This window comes from Balaenoptera physalus (assembly GCF_965194825.1).
Source record: "Balaenoptera physalus genome assembly, chromosome: 1".
Classification (NCBI taxonomy): Eukaryota; Metazoa; Chordata; class Mammalia; order Artiodactyla; family Balaenopteridae; genus Balaenoptera; species Balaenoptera physalus.
This window is the reverse complement of record NC_138882.1, coordinates 93,695,560-93,721,750: the sequence shown is the minus strand read 5'-3', so window position 1 is coordinate 93,721,750 and position 26,191 is coordinate 93,695,560. Positions and strand designations below refer to the sequence as shown.

Below are 26,191 nucleotides of genomic sequence, written 5' to 3'. Positions count from 1 at the left end.
TTTGTTGAGTATGTGCTATGTCGCAGGCACTGTACTGAGCAGTTAGGATACAACACTAAACAAATCAGACAGAATCCTGCCCTCTTGGAGTTTACATTATTGGTGACGGTGGGGACGGGGGGCAGGGAGGAACACATTAAATGGAAAAGTAAGTATCACAGGTGATGTTAAGTGCTATTGAGAAAAATAAAGCAGTGTATTGGGGAGGAGGATTAATGATGAGAAGGGAGGTTGCCATTATATGTGAGGTGGTCACAGCTGGCAATGTGAGCAGGGCCCAGAAAAAACGAGGGAGTGAGCTTGAGCATATGGGGAAGAGCATTCGAAGAGTGAGAACCACTAAGTTACAGCTGAGGAAACTGGGGCTCAAAGAGGTTCCGAAGCTGACCGTGGTCACTCAGCTGGTCCAGGGGCAGAGCTGGTGTCCAGACACAGGGGGCCAGCTCCAAAGCCTGCACTGTCAGCCACAGTGTGAGATGCCTGGTCCTTCCTTGTCAATTCCACCTGCATCCGGTCCCAGTCAGTGATTTCTGCTTCCATGAGTGCTAAAGGCAGAAATCTGCTGGTCTCAGATATGCCACCATGGCTGCCCTGTCTTCATCTATTTCAGACTGAAACTGCAGCCCCCTGGCTCCCAACAGACAATAAACCCCGTGGTCCCCCAATCCCAGAAACTCCACAGAACTCGTCTCACGTATGCTCTCAGTTGTCAAGCTATTCCTTGTCTCCTGGATGAGTGCATCCAGAATTAAGATGTTTGTTCTTTAAATCAACTTCCTTTTGAACTTCCCTGTTTCCTGTCATGCTAAAATACTTGCCTTTTTAATCCCTTATTCTTGCACTTAAAAATCCTCCTTTCACAAGACATTTCCCTCTCCATCTGTGCAGTCCGATTCAGTAGCTACTAGCCAATGCGGCTCGTGAGCCCATGCCACATGGTTAGTCCAAATTGAGATGTGTTGTTAGTATAAGATACACACCAGACTTTGAAGATCAAGTATGAAAAGGGGAATGTAAAATCTCTCATTAACATTTTCTATATCAACTGCATGTTGAAATGAAACTACTGTGGGTATATTAGGTTAAATAAAATATATTATTAAAATTAATTTTACCTGTTTCATATTATATTTCTATTTAACAGCACTACTCTGGCCGGCTCTTTCAAGATACCCACATCACATCACGCTCAAAAGCCACATTTGCCTTTGACTGTTCTTGTCTTAGATAGGATATATCTGAGACCTACAGCATGCTTTGGAGAATAAGGTTCTTACTAGAGCTATTTAATACTCTGCAAGTCTTTTTAAATCTATTGTCCAAAGTCTGATTAAAGGTATTTCAATATGCTATTGACCATTTCATTAAAAATTTCTTTATAATCCCTATTATTTTCTAGTTACTCAGTTCATAGTTGAGAAACTCTATTACAACTAATTTATGATGACACAGCCTTATTAGTTTCTTATTAATATGAATTTCTTATTATTTTCTGAATGTGTACAGTAAACTTCATTTTTTTTTCTTCTAGTTTTTAACTGTTACGTGGGAAAAACATTCAGAAACTACAGACCAGAGAGGCTGATGGAAATTCAGACACTGTTCTTAACAGACATTCAGGGGAACATTATGAAAAGTGAAAGTCACTAGGAACCAAAACGGGTTCATTTCCTCAGAACAAGCCTATCAAAATAATTTGGTTCCCTGAGATGGATACTTGCTAAACAGAATAGATCAAGGTCACAAAGGATAGAACTCTGAACTAATAACTTTCAAATGGGGGCAGGGAGCAGACATGATTTCTTACAGTGATTCTGGGCAAGAGGTCCCCTCACTTTCACTGGTTTCATTTTGAGCCCCAGAGTCCTTGGGCTAAGAGCTCATCAGCACAGGCACGAGCAGCATGGAGAAGGAGAAGGCCGATGCGCGCAAGGGAAAGGGACTGAAAACAAGAAAACAAAGAGGCCAAAGGAGAGAATCCCATGCCCATAAAGTAGCTAAAAGACATTTTCCTTTGAGTCTGGTAGATGGGCACTGAAACTTATCTCCAAAGAGGAACTGCTAAAATGTTTTCCACACTTTTGGGGGGACGGTATCACTATTTTAGTCACACCTCATATTAAAACTTGTCTGAGCAAATGGAAAAGGCTGTATCCAGGTTTCACCTTCAATCCTGAGATGGAAGCTTTTATCTGTGACTGCAGAATCTAAGGTGCTGTGTGCCCTTAAGTAAAAACTTCAAAAAGCCTTCTGTACTCAAGACAAAACAACATGAGAAGAAACCAAAAGACAGAAAACTCGTGCAAACAAGGGCTGATGCATGCTGGCAAGCTTTCTGCTTTTAAACAGAGAAAGCAATGCCTACCATCAAAGCCTATATGAATTAAAAAACATTAGAGTGAGACGTGCTGGGACCCAGCCCCACCCCCCAGCAGGCCAGCAGCTTCCACACCAGGCGGGGCCTGGCAGCCAATGGAGTCAGGGAAGTCAGTGGAGTCAGCTGCCCACAGTAGTTGGCTCTGCCACAGCAGAAGGGTGCATGCAGCCCATATAGGCGGCACCCTAGAGCATATAACTCTAGTCACCAAAGGGGAAGGGGAGAGTCCTGCTGGGCCCCACAGGACATCTCTTACATAAGGCCACTTCTCCAAGACCAGGAAGCGTAACCAACCTACCCGCTACATAGAAATAAACACAGAGAATTAGACAAAATGAGGAGACAGAAATATATAACAAACAAAGGAACAAGACAAACCCCCAAAGAATAAGTGAGTGGAGATAAGCAATCTAACCAATAAAGACTTCAGGTAATGATCATAAAGATGCTCAGTGAACTCAAGAGAAGAATGAACGAACACTGTGAGAAGTTCAACAAAGAGTTAGAAAATATGAAGAAGGCTCAAACAGCTGAAGAATACAACAACTGAAATTTAAAAAATACACTAGAAGGAATCAACAGTAGATTAGATGACACAGAGGAATGCATCAGTGAACTGGAAGACAAGAGTAGTGAAATTCACCCACGCTGAACAGAAAAAAAAAGAACTTTAAAGAGTAAGGATAGTTTAAGAGACCTCTGAGACAACAATAGGCATACTAACATTTACATTATAGGGGTCCCAGAAGGAGAAGAGAGAGAGAAAGGGACAGAAGACTTGTTTGAAGTGATAACAGCTAAAAACTTCTCTAACCTGAGAAAGGAAACAGACATCCAAGTTTAGGAAGTACAGAAAGTCCCAAACAAGATGAACCCAAAGAGGTCACACCAAGACACATTGCAATTAAAACAGCAAAAATTAAAGATAAAAAGAGAATCTTAAAAGCAGTAAGGGAAAAGCAACCAGTACACACAAAGGAACTCACATAAGACTTTCAGCTGACATTTCAGCAGAATCTTTGCAGGCCAGAAGGGAGTATCATGATGTACTTAAAGTGATGAAAGGAAAAAAACTTACAACCAAGAATATTCTACCCAGAAAGGCTATCATTCAGATATGAAGGAGACAAGCAAAAGCTAAAAGAGTTCAGTGTCACTAAACCAGCTTTACAAGGAATGTTAAAGGGACTTCTCTAAGCAGAAAAGACCACAACTAGAAATATGAAAACTAAAAAAGGAAAAATCTCATTGGTAAAGGCAAACATACAGTAAAGGTCAACCCCATAAAAAGCTAGTAGGAAGGTTAAAAGACAAAAGCGATAAAATCATCTATATCTTTAATAAAAAGTTAGGGAATACACAAAACAAAAAGATATAAAACATGACATCAAAAACATTAACTGTGAGGGTGGGGTGGGGAGCAAAAACGCAGGGTTGTTATAATGTGTTCAAACTTAAGAGATCATCAACTTAAAATAATCTCATAAAATTGACTCATTATATAGTTATATATGAACATCATGGGAACCAAAAACCTATGATAGATACATACACAAAGAAGAGAAAAGAATCCAAACATAACACTAAAGACAGTCATCAAATCACAAGAAAAGAGAGCAAAAGGAGAAAAAAGGAACAAAAAAGAATCATAAAAACAACCAGAAAACAATTAACAAAATGGCAATAAGTACACACCTATTAATAATTACTTTCAATGAATGGACTAAATGTTCCAACCAAAAGACATAGAGTGGCTAAGTGGATTAAAAAAAAAAAAAAAAAAAAACAAGACCCATCTATATGCTGCCTATAAGAGAATCACTTCAGATCTAAAGACATAGACTAAAAGTGAGTGGACGGAAAAAGGTATTCATGCAAATAGAAATAAAAAGAAAGCTGGGGAAGCAATACTTACATCAGACAAAACAGACTTTAAAATAAAGACTGTGGGGCTTCCCTGGTGGCACAGTAGTTAAGAATCTGCCTGCCAATGTAAGGGACACAGGTTCGAGCCCTGGCCCAGGAAGATCCCACATGCCGCGGAGCAACTAAGCCTGTGCGCCACAACTACTGAGCCTGCGCTCTAGAGCCCGTGAGCCACAACTACTGAAGCCTGCGTGCCTAGAGCCCATGCTCCGCAACAAGAGAAGCCACAACAATGAGAAGCCCACACACCACAACGAAGAGTAGCCCCCACTCACCGCAACTAGAGAAAGCCCGCGCGCAGCAACGAAGACCCAACACAGCCAAAACTAAATTAGTTAATTTAAAAAAATAAAACAAAGACTGTAACAAGAGACAAAGAAAGAGATTACATAATGATAAAGGGACCAATCCAACAAGACAATAAAACAATTGTAAATATATATGCACCCAACATAGGAACACTTAAATACATAATGCAAATATTAACAAACATAATGGGAAAAATTGACAGTAACACAATAATATTAGGGGACTTTAATGTCCCACTTACATCAATGGTCAGATCATCCAGACAGGAAATCAATTAGGAAACATTGGCCTTAAACGATACATGAGACCAGATGACCCTAAGAGATATATATAGAACATTACACCCAAAAGCAGTAGAATACACATTCTTTTCAAGTACACATAGAACATTCTCTAGGACAGATAACATGCTGGGCCACAAAACAAGTCTCAATAAATTTAAGAAGACTAAAATCATATGATGCATCTTTTCCAACCACAGTGCTATAAGACTAGAAATCAACATAGGTGGTATGCTTTTTTTACATCCATCTTAGTAATACTTTTTTGGATCTGCCTCCTCAGGTAAGGGAAACAAAAGCAAAAATAAACAAATGGGACTATATCAAACTAAAAAGCTTCTGCACAGGGAAGGAAACTATCAACGAAATGAAACAGCAGCCTGCCAAATGGGAGAAGCTATTTGCAAATGATATATCTGATAAGGGGTTAATATCCAAAATATACAAAGAACTCATACAACTCCATAGTAAAAACAACAACAACAACAACAAAACCTGATTAGAAAATAGGAAGGGGACCTGAAAACACATTGTTCAAAGAAGCCACAGAGATGGCCAACAGGCACATGAAAAGATGCTCAGCATCACTAATCATCAGGGAAATGCAAATCAAAACCACAGTGAGATGTTACCTCACACTTGTCAGAATGGCTATCATCAAAAAAGACAACAGATAACAAGTGTTGGAGAGGACAGAGAAAAGGGAACCCTCATGCATTGTTGGTGGGAACATAAACTGTTGCAGCCACTATGGAAAACAGTATGGCAGTTCCTCAAAAAATTAATAGAAACTGCCATATGATCCAGCAATTTCACTGCCATATGATCCAGCAATTTCACTTCTGCGTACCTGAAGAAATCAAAAACACTAACTGGAAAAAAAACATATGCACACCAATATTCACTGCAGCATTATTTACAATAGCCAAGATATGGACGCAACCTATGTGTCTATTGATAGATGAATGAATAAAGATAATGTGGTATTTATATACAGTGGAATATTACTCATCCATAAAAAATGAAATCTTGCCTTTTATGACAACATGGATAGATATAGAAGGTATTGTGCTAAGTAAAACCAGTGAGACAGAGAAAGACCAGTACCATACGATTTCACTTATATGTGGAATCTAAAAAACAAAACAAACAAACATTCAAAACAGAAATAGACTCATAGATATAGAGAATAAACTGGTGGTTACCAGAGGGAAGATGGATAGAGGGGGCGAGTGAAATAGGTGAGGGAGAGTAAGAGGTACAAACTTCCAGTTATAAAATAAATAAGTCATGGAGATGTAATGTATAGCACAGGGAATATAGTCAATAATATTGTAATAACTTTCTGTGGTGACAGGTGGTAACTAGACTTATTGTGACCATATTGTAATGTAAAAAAATATTGAATCACTATGTTTACACCTGAAACGAATGTATCGATAATATTGTAAGTCAATTTAAAAAGGGAAAAAACAAATGACAACAATAAAGTGTACAATTCAATTTTTTTTAATTACAGTAAAAAGATGGCAATAAAACAAATTCCTAGATCTAGTTCTTTAAAAGTAGTTGTAAGTCTTTTTCAAAATTCCTAAAAGATACCTGTCAAAAATAAACAAAAACGGGGGCTTCCCTGATGGCGCAGTGGTTGAGAATCTGCCTGTCAATGCAGGGGACACGGGTTCGAGCCCTGGTCTGGGAAGATCCCACATGCCGCGGAGCAACTAAGCCCGTGAGCCACAACTACTGAGCCTGCGCGTCTGGAGCCTGTGCTCCGCAACAAGAGAGGCCGCGACAGCGAGAGGCTCGCGCACCGCGATGAAGAGTGGCCCCCGCTTGCCGCAACTGGAGAAAGCCCTCGCACAGAAACGAAGACCCAACACAGCCAAAAATAAATAAATAAAATAAAGAATTAAAAAAATAAATAAATAAAAATAAAAAAATAAACAAAAACAACAACAAATGCAAAAATGTGAAATTTCATTAGATCCTGGTATTTAAAAAAAGACATTCTTGTGACAATTGGAGGAATTTGAATAAGAGTAGAAGTTAAGTGATATTATGAGATTACTGTTAATTTTTATAAATATTATGTTATTGGGCTTATGCCAAAGCATTCAGGAGTGAAGTATGGGTGTATAAAGTATAATTATGGCAAAATGTTAATAAATGAATACATAAATAAACCCCCATTCTGAATTCTATGGCCCAAAGAAGGTTCCCCCACCCCTCTACTGTAGATTACGATATTGAATACAATCTATGTGATTGGTAATTTGCTGTCTTATATAATTTCACATGTTTTAGCAAAATTATATTGGACAATATATATGTTACATAAAAGAGATTAACTATGGCTGCACCAATCATCAAAAAGTTGCTTACCTATTCTTGGGTTGGGAATACATAGACTTTGAGTCAAATAGACCTAAGTGCTAGCAGGTTCTACCACTTATTTGTTGTGTGAACTTGGACAAGGTACTTAACCTACCTCAACTTTGTTCTCCTCCTTAACAGTCTCTACCTTATAAAACTGGTGTGACAATTAACTGAAACCAAAAATCTAAAACTCTAAGCACAGCACTTGGCACAGAGCATGTGCTTAATTCATGGCAACTATTATATACACCCCATTATAATACTGGATCTAGTTTTTTTGAGAGGAAAACACAACACTATTTTGATTTGGATTACCTTTCATAAATAAAACCTCACAGGCTCTCTGAATCTTAATTAAGCAAAGCATATGAACAAGTCTCACATAATAATGTGAGATAATAATTTAAAATGGAGAAATGTTTGACCAATACTTTATCATCTAATGTCCAGATTTAAGAATTTGTGTTGTTAAAAATATTAAAATAAATCAATGAAAGAAACTTTATATGAAGTAGTGTATGACTCGGTTCCTGCGTACAAGGGTCTAAAATCTAGCTGGAGAGACAACTGGCAAGATAAAGGATCCATAAAAGGTCAACCACAGCAGAATAAGGCAGGCTCTGCTAATGAGAGCTAACTAATACAACAGTTCCTATTTTTGAGCTTGCTACTTGCCCAGCACTACCTAGGTCCTGTCCACCCACATGTGACCCCACTGATGCAATCCAGTGCCGAATCCTGCCAGCCCTACCTTCAAAACACACCCTGCTATCTCCAATTCCTCACCCCAACCCCAGTCATTTCTTACCCACCCCCACCCAGTCATTGTTCCCGCAGCCTCCTAACTGGTCTCCCTGCTTCTCTTTTTTCATCAGCAAGGACTATCCTCCACCCAGCATCCAGAATAATTCATTTAAACACTCAACACAATTTCACTCCTGTTCATAACTCTGAGACTTCCTATTTCACTGGGAATAAAAAAAAGTTAGTCTTTAAAAGGGCCACAGGGACTTCCCTGGTGGCGCAGTGGTTAAGAATCTGCTTGCCAATGCAGGGGACATGGGTTCGAGCCCTGGTCCGGAAAGATCCCACGTGCCGCAAAGCAACTAAGCCGGTGCGCCGCAACTACTGAGCCTGCGGCACTCTAGCGCCCACGAGACACAACTACTGAGCCCACGTGCCTAGAGCCTGTGCTCCGAAACAAGAGAAGCCACTGCAATGAGAAGCCCGTGCACCACAACGAAGAGTAGCCCCCGCTCTCCGCAACTAGAGAAAGCCCACGCGCAGCAACGAAGAGCCAACGCAGCAAAAAATAAATAAATAAATTTATTAAAAAAAAAAAAAGGGCCCACAAAACTTTATTTCTAGGGTCCAGCCCTGACTACTTGTACAACTTCATTTCCTATTTACTCTGCAGCACAGTGGTCTCCTCGAAGTTCTTTAAATGGCTGAAGCCTATCTCAGGGTTTTTGCTGCTGTCCTGTCTGGAATACTACTCTCCCAGATGGTAACCTGGTCTGCTCCATCATTTCCTTTTAAGTCTACACTCAACTGTTTCCCTTTTAAAGAGACTCTCCCCTGACCACACTATATAAAATACTAGTCACCAGAGAGTGACAATGAGATATCATACCTCCATCCCATGGAGCACTATGCAGCTGTAAAACAATGAGGATGATCTCTATGAACTGATATGGAATGATTTTCCAGACATATGGTTAACTGACAAAAACAAGGTACAAAAGAGTACACAGAGTATGTTAACTGTTGTTTAAAAAAGGGAGTTAGAAATAAACATATGTATCTGTTTATAACTGCAAAAAGAAACAAAGATAAAACTGAAACAAATTATATGTTATGGGGGGAGAGGAAGGGGGGGGGGAATAGAATTTCTGAGCATATTTTTTTACGGTCATCCCTCAGTATCCACAGGGAATTGGTTCCCGGATCCCAGTGGATACCAAGATCTGAGGATGATCAAATCCTTCATATAAAATGGCATAGTACTTGCATATAACCTATGCACATCCTCTCATGTACTTTAAATCATCTCCAGATTACTTATAATACCTAATACAATGTAAATGCTATTTAAATAGTTGTCAGAATGTGGCAAATTCAAGTTTTGCTTTCTGGGACTTTCTGGAATTTTTTTTTTCCTGAATATTTTTAATCTGCAGCTGGTTGAATCTGCAAATATGGAAGGCCAGCTGTATATGGTTTTGATTTGAACCATGTTAATAGTTTACATATTTAAAAATTAAATCAAGGTGGGGGAAACCCTAAAACTGAAGAGACAGAAACAAATTAATGCAACTATGTATCACTTTGATAACATAACCACACAGAAGAAAAATTCAAATAACTTGAAAATACAGTGTTCTATACATATTTAGTGGGATATACGAAAGAATAAAAAGAACTGCTAAGAAATCTTGAACTGTATTTAATAAAGGTTGTGCTTGGGAGTAGTATTGGCATAGCAATTATGGAATTAGTTTGTGTTTAATGTAGATTAGGAAACTATACTAATGCTACTAAGAATAGAATTCTCACCCTGGGGAAGGGAGGTACTAATATGGAATGGAGGAAAAGGAAGAACTGAATTGTTGGATTAGCCTTTGCAGTAACCAGATAAATGCCTGACTTTGTGAAAACTATTTCCTAGCACTGAAAACTGACAGGGCCTAGAAGCTATGGCTCCAAGAGTCTTGAGCACACCTAGCACCCAGGTCTTAATTTCTAAATACCATCCCCCACTAAAAGGAAAAAGGAATCTAATGATTCCAAGGCTGAGTCAGGAAAAGTACAAAATGAGTCCAGAACACCCTTCTACACCAGAAAGTAAGGAAGTGCTCAAAACTGAGGGAAACATGGCAAAAGGACACTGAAACTTGGAAGGGTTCCCACTTGCCAAATACAGAATCCCTGAGCATCAAAATGAAAAATGACAAGAATGCCATCTTAAATAATACACGAGTCCTTACTAGTACTAAAAAAAAAAAAAAAAAATTAAAAAGGGAGGTGCAGGGCTTCCCTGGTGGCGCAGTGGTTGAGAGTCTGCCGGCCAATGCAGCGGACGCGGGTTCGAGCCCTGGTCTGGTAAGATTCCCACATGCCGCGGAGCAACTAGGCCCGTGAGCCACAATTACTGAGCCTGCGCGTCTGGAGCCTGTGCTCCGCAACGGGAGAGGCCGCGATAGTGAGAGGCCCATGCACCGCGATGAAGAGTGGCCCCCCACTTGCCGCAACTGGAGAAAGCCCTAGCACAGAAACGAAGACCCAACACAGCCATAAATAAATAAATAAATAAATAAAAATTAAAAAAACAAAACCAAAAAAAAATTAATTTTAAAAATAAAAAAGGGAGGTGCAGAAGTTCTTTGTTACTGAAGAATGTCAATAAAGTATAAAGAAAATAGGGATAAAAAATTGCTATCTACAAACATTTTAGTGGGAAGAATCGCCACTGGGTTGTAAAACATTGGGTGAAAGATTGTTGGAAAACAGCATATTCACACAATTTCAAAGTGTTACTTAAAGAATCAGGTACTACAGACATACCCATTTTATTGTGCTTTGCTTTATTGTGCTTTGTAGATATTGTGTTTTTTACAAATTAAAGTTTTGTGACAACTCTGCACCGTCAGATGGTAGTTAGCATTTTTTAGCAATAAAGTATCTTTTAATTAAGGTATGTACATTTTTTTAGACATAATGCTATGGCACACTTAATAGGCTACAGTATAGTATAAACATCACTTTTAAATATACTAGGAAATCAAAAAACTTGTATGACTTGCTTTATTGCGATATTTCCAGTGGTTTGGAACCGAGCATGCAAAATCTGTATTCACACGCTTGTATTTTCTCCTCTACAATGGAGAAATCTGGTGGACCTCACCTTAACCAAATCATCAACATTAACGTCTCCAATAATGAGACAAATGGACTGCATCTGCAGCCTGATGAGGTGCACACCTGTGAGAATTCCTGCCCAGGAATGTTTACACCAGAATCTAAGCATGTACTTCAACATCGAGGGACATTTTTATTAAAAAAAAAACTAGTCCAGACCCCTCCAAAAAGGGCAATATCATAAAGTAGAAAAGAGAAAAAGAAAAAAAGAAGCTGGCAACAGTTTAGATTTTTAGATTTAAGGGGATTAAAGAGGAATGACTACCAAATCTGGTGTGTGATACAAGATTGGCTTCTGGACCCTATCTGAAAACAGTATTGTATTATGCTGTATTTCCTGACTGTGATAATGGTGCCAGGGCTTAACTGCAGACATATTATTCTTAGAAGACCTATGTTGGAACTTCCCTGGTGGTCCAGTGGGTAAGACTATGCGCTCCCAATGCAGGGGGCCCAGGTTCAATCCCTGGTTGGGGAACTAGATCCCGCATGCGTGCCGCCACTAAGACCTGGCACAGCCAAAGTAAATAAACAAATATTAAAAAAAAAAAAGAAGACCTATGTTGAAATATTCAGGGTTAAATTGTCATAAGAACTGCAATTCTCAAATGATTTAACAACAACAACAAAAAAGTTAACTGGGTGGGTGTGGGTGTACAGAGAGATGTAAACCAAATGTGATAAAATGTTAATAAGTGGTGATTCAAGAAGAAAGGTGTGTAAGTGTTCACTTTACTATTTTTGCAACTATTCTAAAGATTTTAAATGTTCCAGAATTTTAAAAAATTAAAAGGAACTATTAACCACTGCCATTTCCCTTGCCTCTGCACTAGTAATCTCTATATTAGTAAATGTTCACCACCACCCAACAACTACATATTTACTGCTTTATTTCCTTACTGTCTCTCCCCCACTATAATGTAAGCTTCCCAGTGCTGACACAAAGTTGATAGTCCATAAGTACGTGTTGAATGACTGATGCTCACAATCATTCTATTAAGCAGATATTATTATTATCCTTTCTCTCATGTGAGTGGCGCTCTCTTTAAAGGCAAAGGTATGGAGGCACACAGAAGTAAGGTAACTTACAGAAGTTTTAACTGTGAGGGGTGGGGCCAGGTCAGAGGCCAGGCATCTCTCTGGGAGCAGATACTGTTCATCACTGTTAGGCAGCTTTCCCTAGTGAGGTGGGCTTGGCCCCCAAAGGACTCACTGCAGACCTACACAGTTTCCCTTAGCGCAAAGCCTATTCAGAGAAGGCGATATTCATGCTTGCGGAACGAAATGACCTCTGAATAAATAAATGAATTAGGTGGGAGAAACCAGCTAGTTCAAAGAACCTTCCTAGAGGAGGTGTGGCTTGATGGGTAAACTGGGTTTTCAGTTGAAGAGAGAGCATAGAGCAGGCAGTAGTGACCAAAGGCACATTCTGGGACCAGGGAGAGACCCGTGCCTCTGGAGGAGTTACCTCATCCCTTCAACCTCTGTATATGCCTCTCTCTCCTGCCCACAGCCACCAGCATATGAAACCCTCACAGCTCTTTGGGGTCTGTGATGGTACCTGCCCTGGTCCCCCACCTCCGATTCCTCTCAACTACAATCATTTCTCTTTACTGCTGCCAGATTATTCTTCCTAAGTGGATGGCTCTGATCCTGTCAGGTCCAGAAAGAGGTCTCCTTTGCCTGCAGAAGAGAATCCCAACTCCCAAAGGGGACATTCAGGGCTCCCCCAGGGGGCCTCAAGCTCCCGTGGGCACTGCAACTCTCCAGGGACACTGATGACTCCCTACTGCCCAAGGTCACCCTCTACACCCTGCTCCCCTTTCTTTCCTGGTCTCCTGCTCTTGGAATCTTTTCCCACATCATGGCATGTTCACATACCACCTGTCCATGGAGGCCAGGTTCAAATACCCTCCCTTCCATGAAGTTTCTGCTTCACAAAAGATACTTGATTTCACAAAAGATGTTGCCGTCTTCCCTCTGCACGCCCACAGCACTTTACTTCTACCTCTCTTACGACATTTACTTCTGTGCCTTACACTGTAGGTACTTTTGAGCGTATCTCAACCCCCCATTCCGCAGGCTGTAAGCCATAGATGCATGCACCCCAAAGGCACTCAATAAACGCTGAACGCAGAGTGGAGAGGGGAGGTTCATCAGGGGTGGGGGCTAAGGGGCCGGTGGCAGGAAATTCCAAGGAAACAAGTACTAGTTAAGGGGGTTGTTACTATGCTTCAGGGGTTTGGTTATGACTTAACTAGGGGCCTGTGGGGGGGGAGGTTGATAAGGGTGAGGAGGTAAAAAATGGAGACAAAGATAGCTATTTCATGGCGCTGCCGTGACGATTTATCTGACGAAGCGTGAAAGGGATGAACACAGTCCTAGACACTCACATGTTAGTCCTTTCATGTCCAGAAGGGAGGGGAAAGGGGACCAGCCGTCACTCCCTAGGAATTCTGAATCGAGGCCCTCGCCTTCCTGCCTCAGGGCAGCTCTGAACTGCCGCCCTCCGCGTGGGCGCGGGCGCGGGCGGACTTGGCTTTGACCGCAGCGCGTCCACTCCAGCGTGGAGGCCGGCGCGCGCGCAGACAGCGCGGTCCTTGGCCAGGGAGGCCCGCCCGAGTCAAGCTCCCTCCCGGGCGGCGGAAGCAGTGAAAAAAGTTCCCCTCAAGTTCTGCGCTACGGCACCTCGGGCTGGAAGTAGTAACTTAGTCACTTGAGTCGCACCGAAAGGGCACCCCTTCCGGAGGAACACGAGCGGGAATCGGGGATCATGGAGGTTAAGAAGGATCCCCAGAGGGAGGAAAGAGCGCAGGGGAGGTGAACGAGACGGAGTCCCGCCCCTCTTTTTCCCAAACAGGCTTCAGAGCCTGCGGTCCACGTTTCCTGCTGACCACCCTAGGGAGACCTGTGGGTGACATGACCAGATCCCGCGCGCGGGCTGCGTGCCCCACGCCATCCCCACCACCCCACCTTGCAGCCGCCTCGGGCCGCGCCCGTCCACCCGGCCCCGGAGCCCTGGGGCCACTGACACCCCGCGCTGCTGGTCCCCGCGGGCTCCCGGGGGAGGCCTCCACTCACCCAACCGGAGCAACAGGCAGACCACTCCGAGGGCCCCCACGGCCCACCCCGGGGCGCTCCCCGCGGCCATAGCGGACGGGCCAGCTTCCGCGACAGGGACTCAGCCGGGCGTCGCCTCGGCCTGCCGGAGGGAGAGGGAGCCCGCCCCGCGGTGCGCCCCACCCCGCGCGTCCCGCCAGGCCCCGGATGACGTCTTGGCGCGCGACTCCTCCCCCCTCCCGAGAACGCGGTCTGGGCCCCGGGTCCTTCCTGCCCTTCTGCAGCGCCCCCGCCCTGCTAGGTGGAGCTCTCCCCCAAAAGTGGCTTGCGTTTTCACAACCAGGTTTATCCTCGTTCCTCCCGCACCTCCCGCACTTTTCCTTGGCATTTGGGACGTGATGCAGGCGCCCCCATAGCCGGGGGTATCGGACCGTCGCTCCCCGAAAACTGCGCCCCACTCGGCTGGAGGTGACAGCAGAGCTCTGTGCCGGGACGGGGAGGTTCTGAAGCGCTTTATTCCTTCAGCGCTTTCCAGCAGCCGCAGTCGCGCAGCCTCGCTTTTCCTGCCAGTCACTTCGCTACTACGACCCTGGACAAGACAGCTTCCTCAAATGTTAAGACAAAAGGAAACGGGCAACATTCTAGACGACTGCTAGACTGTGTGGGGTGCCCTGGTGCGGCCCCAATCCCCCCCCACCCCGCAACACACACACAAGTGCCTGCTTCTCCTCATTCAAGCGCAGCCACCTTTTCGTTAAGACGGACCTCACCACAACACTCCCTCGCTGGGAGCTGGGATTTCCAGCCTTGGGTTTCTCCCTTCTCCGTTTCCTCTTTCTTTCACTCTTCCTCCATCTCTACTGTGGACTGGCCCTCAGGCTGGGGAGTCAGGGCTGTTCACTCCCTCGCCGTTTGGCCTCCCCAAACCTCTCTCCCTCGTGCTGCAGCGGGCGCTTGGAACTCCCCATCTTATTGGCCAGTCCTCTCCCCTCAAATCCATCTGATCCCAGACTCAGTTACCACTGTATTCCCAGAACCAGCTACTGGCATCAGCCTCCCGGTCAGCCCCCTTTCTTTCAGACAGTGGCACCAGAATGATCTCTGCGCAGCCATTGCAGTTCAGGGAACTCTTCGTTACCATGTGAGCAGGAAACTCCTCCCATGAACTGGACACCTGAACGGGACTCCCTGATGTCCTAACAAACACCAACATGTTTGCCAGTTGTGAAGCGGTGGAAGTGTGCTTTATTGTTGGTGTCATTACCATCATCCTCAGGTGGGGACCCCCAAACCACTCAAGACACTTGAATTGCCCTTCATAAATTATTTCTTACATTAGCCATGAAATTGTAAAAGGTGTCTATATCCGTGAAATTTCTGGGACTGATGTTCTGTACCATGAGCTTAGACATTCCCTATCATCTGAAGATATTGGGAACGTAAGGCAGGTACAGTGTGTAGCACACAATGTGAGAAGATCAAGTTTCTCCTCTGCTCTGGGCTAGTAAAAACTCGGGCTAACTTGGAAAGGTAAGATGGGATCAGATCTTTAAACACTGGGGAGCCCCTAAGTTATTGAGCTGGGAAGTGATATAACAGCAAACATCTGCTGAGTACTTACTATGAGCCAAGCCCTGTGTTAAGTGCATTACCTGCATTAGTTTAATCTTATTGCTTCCCTTGTTTTTACAGATTAGGAAACTGAGGCTCTGAGAAGGTAAATGACTTGCCCATGGACACAGAGTAAGGTGCAGAACTGGGAGTCCAACCAAGGGTAAGTCCAAAGTACCACTCTTACCCTTTCATACAGGATGGGCAGCCATACTGCTGTTTGGACTGGCCAGCAAAAGCTGTCAACCCCCTCAAGAGCAGGGCTGAGGAGAGGACTGCCCAGTCACCTGGGGCTGGGAAGTATTCCCCAGGTCATGGTCTCCAGGTACCAGGTAAGGAATGGCTCAGTAGGTCTTCCTTGATTGGCTGCTTCTCTGGCCAACGAACCATTGCCAGCTCTTTCATCAAGAGAGATGCTGTGCTTCCAGCAAACATTTTTAGAAGCCCTTATATGCCTGGTCTAGCAGACTTCATTAGTCAAAAGTGGCTCAGAAAGGCTGGACCTGCAACGCATTAGGCAGATGGCCCAAAAGGCCCTATCCATATACTGAGGACTGGCCACCAAAAGGAGGGCTGGATGTATTTTACATCCTGTGACTAGTGTTGAGAGGTCCAGTTTGGTTTTTTTAAATTAATTAATTAATTAATTTTTGGCTGTGTTGGGTCTTCGTTTCTGTGTGAGGGCTTTCTCCAGTTTCGGCGAGCAGGGGCCACTCTTCATCACGGTGCGGGGGCCTCTCACTATCGCGGCCTCTCTTGTTGCGGAGCACAGGCTCCAGACGCGCAGGCTCAGTAGTTGTGGCTCACGGCCTAGTTGCTCCGTGGCATGTGGGATCTTCCCAGACCAGGGCTCGAACCCGTGTCCCCTGCATTGGCAGGCAGATTCTTAACCACTGCGCCACCAGGGAAGCCTGAGAGGTCCAGTTTTATCTGCTCGTCACTGTAAAGAATCACGGACTAGAAGGGAAAAGAGGAGGGCCCGTTCAGTCTGCTTATGTGGCGTGGATGGGCTGCCGCTCTTCCCAGCATGTCACTCTAGTTCTCTGGCTCTAGTTCTTGCCAAGCTTGGAACTACACCCAAGAAGCTTGGGAATCCTAGAAAGACAGAGCAAAACACTGATTCTAATCGTGCATATGTGAAAATCGTCCTTGCCCCATGTGGAAGTGTATATTCACTTCATTTATATAAACCCTGGGCGGATTTGCACCAAGGGTTTGTGTGTGTGTGTGGCGGGGGGGGGGGTAATCTTTATTCCATAATACTCTGTTTCCCTTTTTAAAATGCTCCCTGGCAAAAAGAGAGCATTTGGAAAAAATTAGGCAAAAATAATACATAAGACTTAACATGGAACCATTCTGGGTACCCAAGAGATAAACAGTCACATTTCAACTCCCGACCAAGCCAGCAGCTGCAAGAAGTTGATAAGGATGCAGCAAATGGGGCTGGGGAGCAGAGGAAAGCACATATTAAAGCCTTTGAAAGGCTTGAGTTTTAAAAAGAAGAAGAAGAAAAGGAAGCACCTCCTTCTGCTTTTTACCTCCATCTAGTTCCTTTTGCACATTCTGTGAATTTTAAAGAATTACAGATGGGTTCTGACTAATCACGTGTCGCTGCTATAGCTTTAATCATTCTGTCATTCTTCTCAATTTGCAGATGTGGTGAACTCCCCCCAAAACCTCCCAGCATTTGCGTTGCGCAGGGAACAGAGATGGGTGTGCTCTGTGGGCCCACTGCACAGCAATGCACAGCTCCTGCGCTTTCCTCCGTCCTGGAAAAGGCTTGCTGAGCATTTCACTGTCAGGACAGTACTACAGAGTTTGAGGAAGATGGTGTGGTCTTGCTGCCAAGACCAAGGAGAACGCTGTCCCAGGTTCCTGCTCTCCTCCTCTATCAGTCTCCTCTCACTGCATCCTGTCTCCCCACCTCCACCCCACTCCCACCCAAAAGAAAGCTAGATTCTGAACTGGCCTGTCAGGCCTCCAGGCCTGTGTGTTGAGCGGTGCACGACGCTGGCCTTGACAGTCAGGGTAGATGTGTGTGTATGTATGTATGTGTGATATACATACATTTTCAGCAGCCGAGAGTAAAGTGTCTCGAGAAAGGGGTGGTTTTTATCACTTGTACAAAGGTGCCACTTGCGCTGGGGGTGGGGCGTGATAATAGAAGCCGCAATTCACAAACCCTGAGTTTAGCAAGCCAAAGTCCGGGGCAGGACTCCAGGCCTCCAGGGCACAGCTCCGTAGACAGAGTGGCTGACTAGTGAGGAGAAAGAAGGACAGTGGGCTCTAGTCAATGTAAACAGCCATATTTTCAACATAATTTACTACAGGTCTCTGAAGTGTATATAAAACATTTTAGTGCAACATCTTACAAATAGTTTTCCTTTAAAAAAACAAACAAAAACAAATCAACAGCTCTCTACATCATGCATGGGCAGTTTGCCTACCCTACCTCTTTTTTTTTTTCTTCAAAAGCTAACGCAGAGAAACCATTGTTTGAAAAGAATATGAAAACTTGCTACAGAAACACCCTGGGGAAAGAGGGTGTGGTCATATCCATGTCCTGGAACGGGCCTAGCACAGTGTCGTTTTTCATTAATGCAACATCGTAGATGTAGATAAGAGAGCAGTCAGCAGTTTTCCTCTGCGTGTCTCTCCTGTAGGCAACTTGCAGTGAGGTTTCCCAGCCACTGGAGGCCACCATTATCACTCATCTGACGCCACATTTCCATAGAAATGGCCAAAGAAAGAAGGTCCTGGGGATTTTCATAGAAAGCTGAAAAGCTCACCCTTTGACAGTATCCCCTGGCCCAATAGAAAATGCACAGAAAAAAAAAAAAAAGTTATTAAAATACTGGCTTCGGTTTCTTTTTTTTCCTTTCAAATCTCCTGCAAGTGCTTCACTTACTTATGTGCAGCACTGGCTTTTCTTTCTTCTGTGAACCAATTCAAACTCAGATCTTCATTATGCGTCCCAGTTCCAGCCAGCCCTCCGGCATCTTTCCTTTCAGACAGAGGGAATGTACATCATCTTCTCGAGTTGGCTCTGTCTATGAATTAAGGGCCAGCAATTTCCCACTGAAAGCCCACACCCTGAAATGAAGAAATGGGGCCAAAGACCGCCTTATTTCCTCAACACTGCACCTGTTGTGTACCGCTACAGCATTGATGCAGCACAAGAAATGCGGACGAGTACGTGAGGCATCAGTGGGATTCAGGTGGCGGTGCCTACACAGTCTCACAGGAGAGGACTGGTGTATCTGGGAGGGAGAGAAGGCAGCCTATGTAAGCCCCTCAGAAAACGGCTGGGCAGTTGCCTTGCTTCCCCCTTGGCTGTGACACATCAAAGCACCTGCCGAGCACCCAGGCCCCCTGCGCACCTGCAGACGCCAACAAGGATCGGCACCCACATGGCCTGGAATCCTACAGCCCTCCCCTGGAGTCTGTTCTGTCTCAGAACAGGGTTTCACACTAATCTCTCTGGTTAGACTTAGTTCCAGAATCCCTGGAGGCTTTTTCCAAAGTGGGAACTCCCTTGGGATTCAAGCTGCAAGTTCATAAGGAAGGGAGATGGACCTTTTGGCCAGCAAAATATGAGAAAGCCAGGGCAGAAAAACATCTTCATGGAGCGGGCAAAAGGAAACACTTGCAACCGATGATGCTCCAGAGCCCAGCATCTTGCCCAGCAAGTGTAAAATAACAGATGACATTGGCCTTCGCCAGGCTTTAAGGGGCATTCAAATAAAAAGCTGCCATGACAGTGAACAACCAAATCACCTAAAGCCATAAACAAGATCTAAGAAAGGGAAAGATAAAAAATCCACAGACAAAGGCATGTGATCACTTTCTGCCGAGATGAGGTAATCCATAAAGATTACAAAGGGCTGCGTCTGGGCCTCACCTGGGCAGATATTCTTATGGCAGTGAGATGCAGGTCAAACGGCGAAGAGGAAAGACATCAGTATCCTTGAGAAAAATCTAATTGGAAGGAAGAAGGAAAACCTAGTCTTCATATCTCCAGGGAGGTAGTTATTCCTCCCTGTTCTACAATGCCTGCCTCTGGAAACCCGCCCCTCACTGCTGGCTGACTGTCCCAATGTTCACGAACCTTAGTTGTCAGCCAGCCCCAGTGCCTCCTGACGGTGTATGTGGGGGCTGCTGGGCCCTCTGCAGGCTCACTGGCCATCTTCCCTTAAGAGTTTGGCAAAGCACCTGAAAATAGAAGCCCACCTGCTCGCAGTTATCAGTCAGAGACTGCCCTTGCAGAACAGACCAAGCCAACAACCAGCCTTGTTTCCTTCTTTCACTAATCAGTGACTGATCAATCTGAAAGTCAGCAGCTGCTACAAGCAGCCCTCTGCCCACTTTAACTTGCAAAGTGTGTGCCGTCTGGAGCTTCTGACTTGTTCTCCAACAGAGTTTGCTCATGTTTTGGCAAGGTTGGGATGAAGCCTATTGCCTCCCCAACAGATAGGCTAGGCTGGGCGCTATCTACTCCTAGTGGAGTTATGCAGGATTTATCTTGTACATACAGTTCTTTGAAGCAAAATTCAATGCTTTCATCTTGACTACAAAGTGGTTCCAACAACTCCAGCTGAGGGAAAATATAAGATACAAATTGGGCCCACACTACACATAATTTTCAAGTCTCGTTAAGGAAGTAAAAAATGTTTGGGTATATTTTGATCCATGGGTGGCATTTTCAAGTGTGCAAAAATGAAAAAAAGTCTTGGAAGAGATTCCTTTGCGCTATAAAGTTCGTCCTTCCTGCTGCCATCAGTTGTATTTAAGAGTAATTTGTCCACAACATTATGGAATCCAAAAAGCGTAAACCAAAGGGATTGAAAAAGCGTCCCTTACAAAGAATAAGAACCCCTGTAACATCTATATCTGAGAATACTATATAAATCAGTGAGTAGACGTGGCACCGGGAGCTACTCACCACATTACCGAAAACAGAAACAAGCAACCTAATTCGGCAGGATGGCGCCATCTGCTCGAAAATAGCTAACCAACCAAGACTGCCACCTAGAGGCAGTCTGCCTCTGGCTGAGCGGCGACTCCGAACACTTCTCAAGTCCGACCGTGTTCTGTGAGAGCACCCCAGAGGTCGGGTGCTGTCCGCTGTCTGATCGCAGAGCAAGAGGCAGTGGGGAGAGCCTCAGCTCCTCTGTGGCTTATGACCGCCAGGGGTCCCCTTAGTCTATGGCTCCTGGGTGGATACTGAGCACAGGGGGCTCCAGGCAAGTGGGGGAGTAGTTGAGGTGTGGTTCCTTGATCCACAACAGGGGCACCCCATTCTTCCCGTCGGAGTTCTTGCTGGAGTTCCGGCTCTTGAAGCGCACCAGCAGGATGGTGATGATAAGGATGCCGAAGATGGGGAAAGGGTAGAAGAAGACGAAGTAGAAGAGCGCGTCGTTGGAGCAGATGATGGACTGCAGGGTGGAACCTGAAAAGGACCGAGAGGGTGACAGGACAATGAGGGCTGAGAACCTGGACTCTCACTCACTCCTGAAGACCCCACCCAACTGCATGGATGCAACCTGGCAGCACTCCTGCATCCACCCTGTCTTTCCCCTCCTGCCACCACTGGAGGGCAGACTACCCTGGTATTCTTGTTTTCACAACCGCCATCTCTTCCAACACAGCTGGAAGTTCAAACAAAGCCATGCCTCCATTTCCCACTATGAGTCAGTTGTATTGCTTGGAAAGCCACACAAAAAAAGTGTAATTTATTGATTGTGAACTCAGCTGTATCTGGAGTGGTGAAGACGCTGACTCCACGTCAGCCTGAACCTCCTTCCTGGTTGTATTTTACATGTCCCTTTGCACTTACTTCTGCTGCCAATGTCCTTTGGAACAGAACACATTCTCTACCCACCAGCTTCTGAGAGCAGTTTTACCAGAAATGATGCTCATTTGATTAATGTTATCAATTAAACAGTCATTATGGACCACTTACAAATGTCTGCAGTGTATCTGTGGCTGCACAGAACACAGTGTTAGTTATTCCTGGATACAGAGGAGAATGAAACCTCACACCCCTGACCTCATCAAGGACTGCTGCTCTGTGACAGGAGCCTGGGCTCTGGGAGGCTGCATTTTCTCTGTAAAATAAGGCTGCTGGATGATCTCTATGTTCTGTGAAGTTTACTAAGTTTGAACAGCCACAGTGGGCAGAAAAAATGTGGTCTAAACACCCTCGCTTGTACTTTTGGACAGTGGGTTATTCAGCAGATCATTAGGGGGTCTAAGTACGATTTAGGGTTTTTTGTGGGTTTTTTTCGGCTTTCCTTTCTACTGCATAGCTGTTGCTCATCAGTATTACTAAGAAAATTTAACGCACACTTACACTTATTAGATTTCCAAGGTCTGTGAGATTGGTGATATCAAACACTTTTGACCAACGAAACCTCAACTTCCTAAGGTTCTATTTAATAAACAGGAGGTTATCAAAGAAAAGAAAAAGCTGACAAAACTCAAAATGATCTGATAAAATGTTGTGATGAGAAGTTGAAATTTCTAGCCAATTTTTAATTTCTGTATCATAGGCTAATTCTACTATAACAAACACCATTTTCAGTCTGATAAATTCCACATTTTGACAGAAGGTCAACCCAAAGAGCTCCTCGTTAGAACTAATAATTCAGGTCAGCAAGTATTTCCTCCAGTCTCTGTTCATGAGTCCCTCGGTATGATAAAAACACTGGGTTCTGGATCATTCTGTAGCAATAGCTGCTGGCTAACAGAGCTGCTGCTAAGCTCTTTCCAGATGCTCTATAACATCATTGCCCTTCTAGGCTGGTCTTCCCAACTAATCATGCAAAATCCACCTAATCCTCCAAGTTACCCTCCAAAATAAAAATGACTCAGGAACTTGAGAAAAAGGGAGAATGGCAGTGAGGTACTCAGACTTCATTTTATTTTTTCTTCCTCTCCTGTTGCTGATTTGCTAAAAAGAGACTAAGCTGGACATTCTAACGAGTAACAAGGTAACATCTAACAATACACTTGTATAAATGAAATCCACCTAAAATTGAATCTGGTGGAGCATCAAGCTTATTATAAAGATTATCACTTCAATTATCACTTTAATTCCTCTCTCTATTTTTCCCAAGGGCAATCAAGGGTCAGTTATATGAACTGGTTTGTCAAATCCTAAATGCCCACAACAGGCAAGAAAACGGCTTAGCAGTCCACCATCAAGCTCTGATTTTATCTTCCGGACAGCTGGAATCAACTGGAGTGACATCCTCCCCCTGAAAACTGGAAAAACTCACTTGTGTCCAGAACCCGGATGCCGATGGGGGCCGACTCCTCCTCCGTCAGCCGGTACCATTCCTTCTGAGGGCTGGGCAGCCACTCCTCCACACGGCAGGAGTAGTTGCCCGTGTCCTGGGGGCTGGCCTGCAGCACTGTGAGCCGGTAGAGTAGCGGGGAGAGCCTCTGGAAGCGAAGCCTGCCCTCCCAGGGGCTGCCCTCTGGGCCAAAGACAGCGTCTGGGCCCACGCTCAGCAGGGCTGTCCGCTCGGTGGGGTCCTCTTCCTCCTCTTCTTCCCCCTCCTCCTCCTCCTCCTCCTCCTCCTCCTCCTCCCCATCTTCCAGGCCAGGGCTGCCCCTTTTTCCTCCAGCTTTAGTCCTCAGGGAGTACCAGGCCACAGCGAAGCGGGAGTCCTGGCTGGAGCGAGACACGATGCTACAGTCCAGCTGGAAAGCTGCCTTCTCGGACACCGTGGCATTGGGGACCACCGTGTCCACCTGCAGGGCGGCATCTGGGGGGAGACAAGGCTGTTTTAATTTCTGTTCAAAACAAGCTAAATGTCCACCACTAAATATGTTCTAGTAACATACAAGAGGATTCTATGTATCTATTGAAAGGAACAAGGGGGCGCTGTGTGCAGAGAGGTGGAAGGAGATTCAAGAAAAACTGTTAGAGTACAGCACACGGTGCACTCTATGCATCATCGAGTGGAAGAAAATAGAAAATAAGTTTTATACTAACATAAGAATCTGTTTAGGGGCTTCCCTGGTGGCGCAGTGGTTAAGAATCCGCCTGCCAATACAGGGGACACGGGTTCGAGCCCTGGTCCGGGACGATCCAACATGCCGCGGGAGCAACTAAGCCCGTGTGCCACAACTACTGAGCCTGCGCTCTAGAGCCCGTGAGCCACAACTACTGAGCCCACCACCGCATCTACTGAAGCCCGTGCGCCTAGAGCCCGTGCTCCACAACAAGAGAAGCCACCGCAATGAGAAGCCCGCGCACCGCAACGAAGAGTAGCCCCCGCTCGCCACAACTAGAGAAGGCCCGTGTGCAGCAACGAAGACCCAACGCAGCCAAAAAAAATAAAATAATAAAAAAAAAAGAATCTGTTTATATTTGCACGGAATATCTGTGGACGAATGCACAAGGAGCTGGTAACACGGATGTTTATAGGGATCCAGGGAGGGAGGGACACTTATTTTCACTGTAACCCCTTGTAGTGGTTGAATAGTGTCCCCCCAAATTCAAGTCTACCTGGACCCTCCGAATTTCCTTAACTGGAAACAGGGTCTTTGCAGATGTAATTAGTGAAGATGCACTCATGTACTGATTTGGGGCAGGCCTAAATATAGGAAGAGGAGAGGACACAGAGACACACACAGAGAGAAGGACACGGAAGGCAGAGGCAGAGACTGGAGTGATGCAGCCACAAGCCAGGGAACACGGGGCCGTGAGAAGCTGGAACAGGCAAGGAAGGACCCCTCCCTAGAACCTTCGGGGGAGCAGGGCCCTGATGACACCTTGATTTCACACTTCTAGCCTCCAGAACTGAGAGCGAATAGATTTCTGTTGTTTGAAGCTACAATGCTTGTGCTAATCTGTTATGGCAGCCCTTGGAAATGAATTCACCCCATCAGCAGCTTTTGAATTTAAACCGGGTGCATGTAGATTATTGCCTACACCACAGGGAACTAACCCAAGGAGGTAATAATTCTCAAAGGATTGAAGCTAAACAACAGACAATAAACCTGAAAGGGCCCCTCACCCTGAGTATGGACCCCCAGGAGGATAACACAGACAGTGTCCTGACAGAGGTGGGAGATGCCGACTAGCCACGGAGAGACACCTGAGCAGGTAAATCACATCTCACAGACACCAGCAGACAGCTGTATCTGTTTCTTTCTTTTGCAGGTTTTGGCTCACTGGGGTAGGTTCTAAACAAGTAATTCACTCCCTACCTCCTAAAAGGCCTCCCTTTGGCTCTGTTTATGAAATGCTCATGAAAGATGCCAATGTGGCATCAACGAAAGTAGAGAGACCAAATCGGATTCTACTTGGATGACAACCAAATAGGAGCATTTCCCAAGTACTGTCCTGGGCTTTCAATGAACTGGCTGAATCAGCGTGCCAGTGAACACAAAGCTGGTTACCACTGCTTCCGTGGGGCTCTGACAAGCCCCTCCCCACCCCCCTCAGCACACCTGGAACCTTGTGTGCACCGCTGGACACAAAAGCTTAGGAACCAGCTATAGGTGGCAGGCACGGTGCCATCAGCTCAGCTATCACCGGGGCTGGGGAGAGATGCTGGAGGGCGGAAAGCGGCAGGACAGGAAATCAGTTCACAGGCGACTCAAACTCCCTCACTCAGCGCCTTATCCCTCCAGGGAGCAAGGCTGACATGCCAACAGAGAGAGACGCTGTGCAGTGAGGCAATGGACCCATCATGGCAAGGTGGTCAGGGACCGTGGGACATTCAGTTCCCCAGAAGGGCCTCTTCCCATCTACTCTCTCTTTGCTGTCTTCTCATCTAAAGCTCACAATTTTTGGGGGCCCCTTCAAGTGCCTTGTCTCTGTTAATGACTCAAGTTATTGGTTTCCCATGTTTGTCCCCTTCTAGAAGAGGCCAAAGTATCTCCCTGGTCAGCCTTTGACACTCTTTCCTTCCTTTTCCATGTGTAAGCTACAAGAAAAAATTTCGTCCCTGCCCCTCCCCGAGGTCATGCTGATGCTCCCATGCTGTGACCTTGACCAGTGACTCTGGGCTGTGGGTGAGGAATGTGGTTCTCTCTCTTCCCCAGTGAGCCAAACACAACTACTAATCTACTCAGCTACAATATCACCCAGGGTAGTCCTTCAGTTTGTATATTTCGTACTACAGTCGCCCCTAAGCAATGCAAGGCGATTCTTAACCCAACTTTTAGAGCTCTTTTATTTCAAGTCTTCTCTATGTTCAACTTATAGCTCAGAAAAAAAGCTTTGAGGTACATCTACATAACGAATGTTATGCAACCAGTAAAAATGGTGGTCATGAAATGCTTTCAATGACATGGGGAAAGGCTCACAAAA

General features: G+C 45.0%; 2 protein-coding genes across 12 annotated transcripts in view; both read right to left on the bottom strand.

Moving 5' to 3' along the window:
• CD58 (CD58 molecule) overlaps nucleotides 1-14,430 on the bottom strand; it is a 44,182-nt gene extending 29,752 nt beyond the window's left edge. For both annotated transcript variants that reach the window (XM_082460184.1, XM_082460185.1), the window contains exon 1: nucleotides 14,272-14,430. In XM_082460184.1, coding sequence (XP_082316310.1) covers nucleotides 14,272-14,341 — 70 coding nt within the window. In that variant the 5' untranslated portion in view covers nucleotides 14,342-14,430. The remainder of the gene's footprint in view (nucleotides 1-14,271) is intronic.
• A 3,721-nt stretch (nucleotides 14,431-18,151) lies between these two features.
• The window catches only part of IGSF3 (immunoglobulin superfamily member 3), a 100,788-nt gene continuing 92,748 nt past the window's right edge, over nucleotides 18,152-26,191 (bottom strand). For 7 of the 10 annotated variants that reach the window (XM_082457968.1, XM_082457964.1, XM_082457973.1 and 4 more), the window contains 3 exons: nucleotides 23,142-23,633; nucleotides 21,086-21,310; nucleotides 18,152-18,907 (listed from right to left, as the gene is read on the bottom strand). In XM_082457968.1, the coding sequence (XP_082314094.1) occupies nucleotides 18,816-18,907; nucleotides 21,086-21,310; nucleotides 23,142-23,633 (809 nt within the window). In that variant the 3' untranslated portion in view covers nucleotides 18,152-18,815. Of the gene's footprint in view, nucleotides 21,311-23,141; nucleotides 23,634-26,191 lie in introns of all 10 variants that reach the window. The other 3 variants (XM_082457971.1, XM_082457972.1, XM_082457966.1) reach the window with 2 other exon arrangements.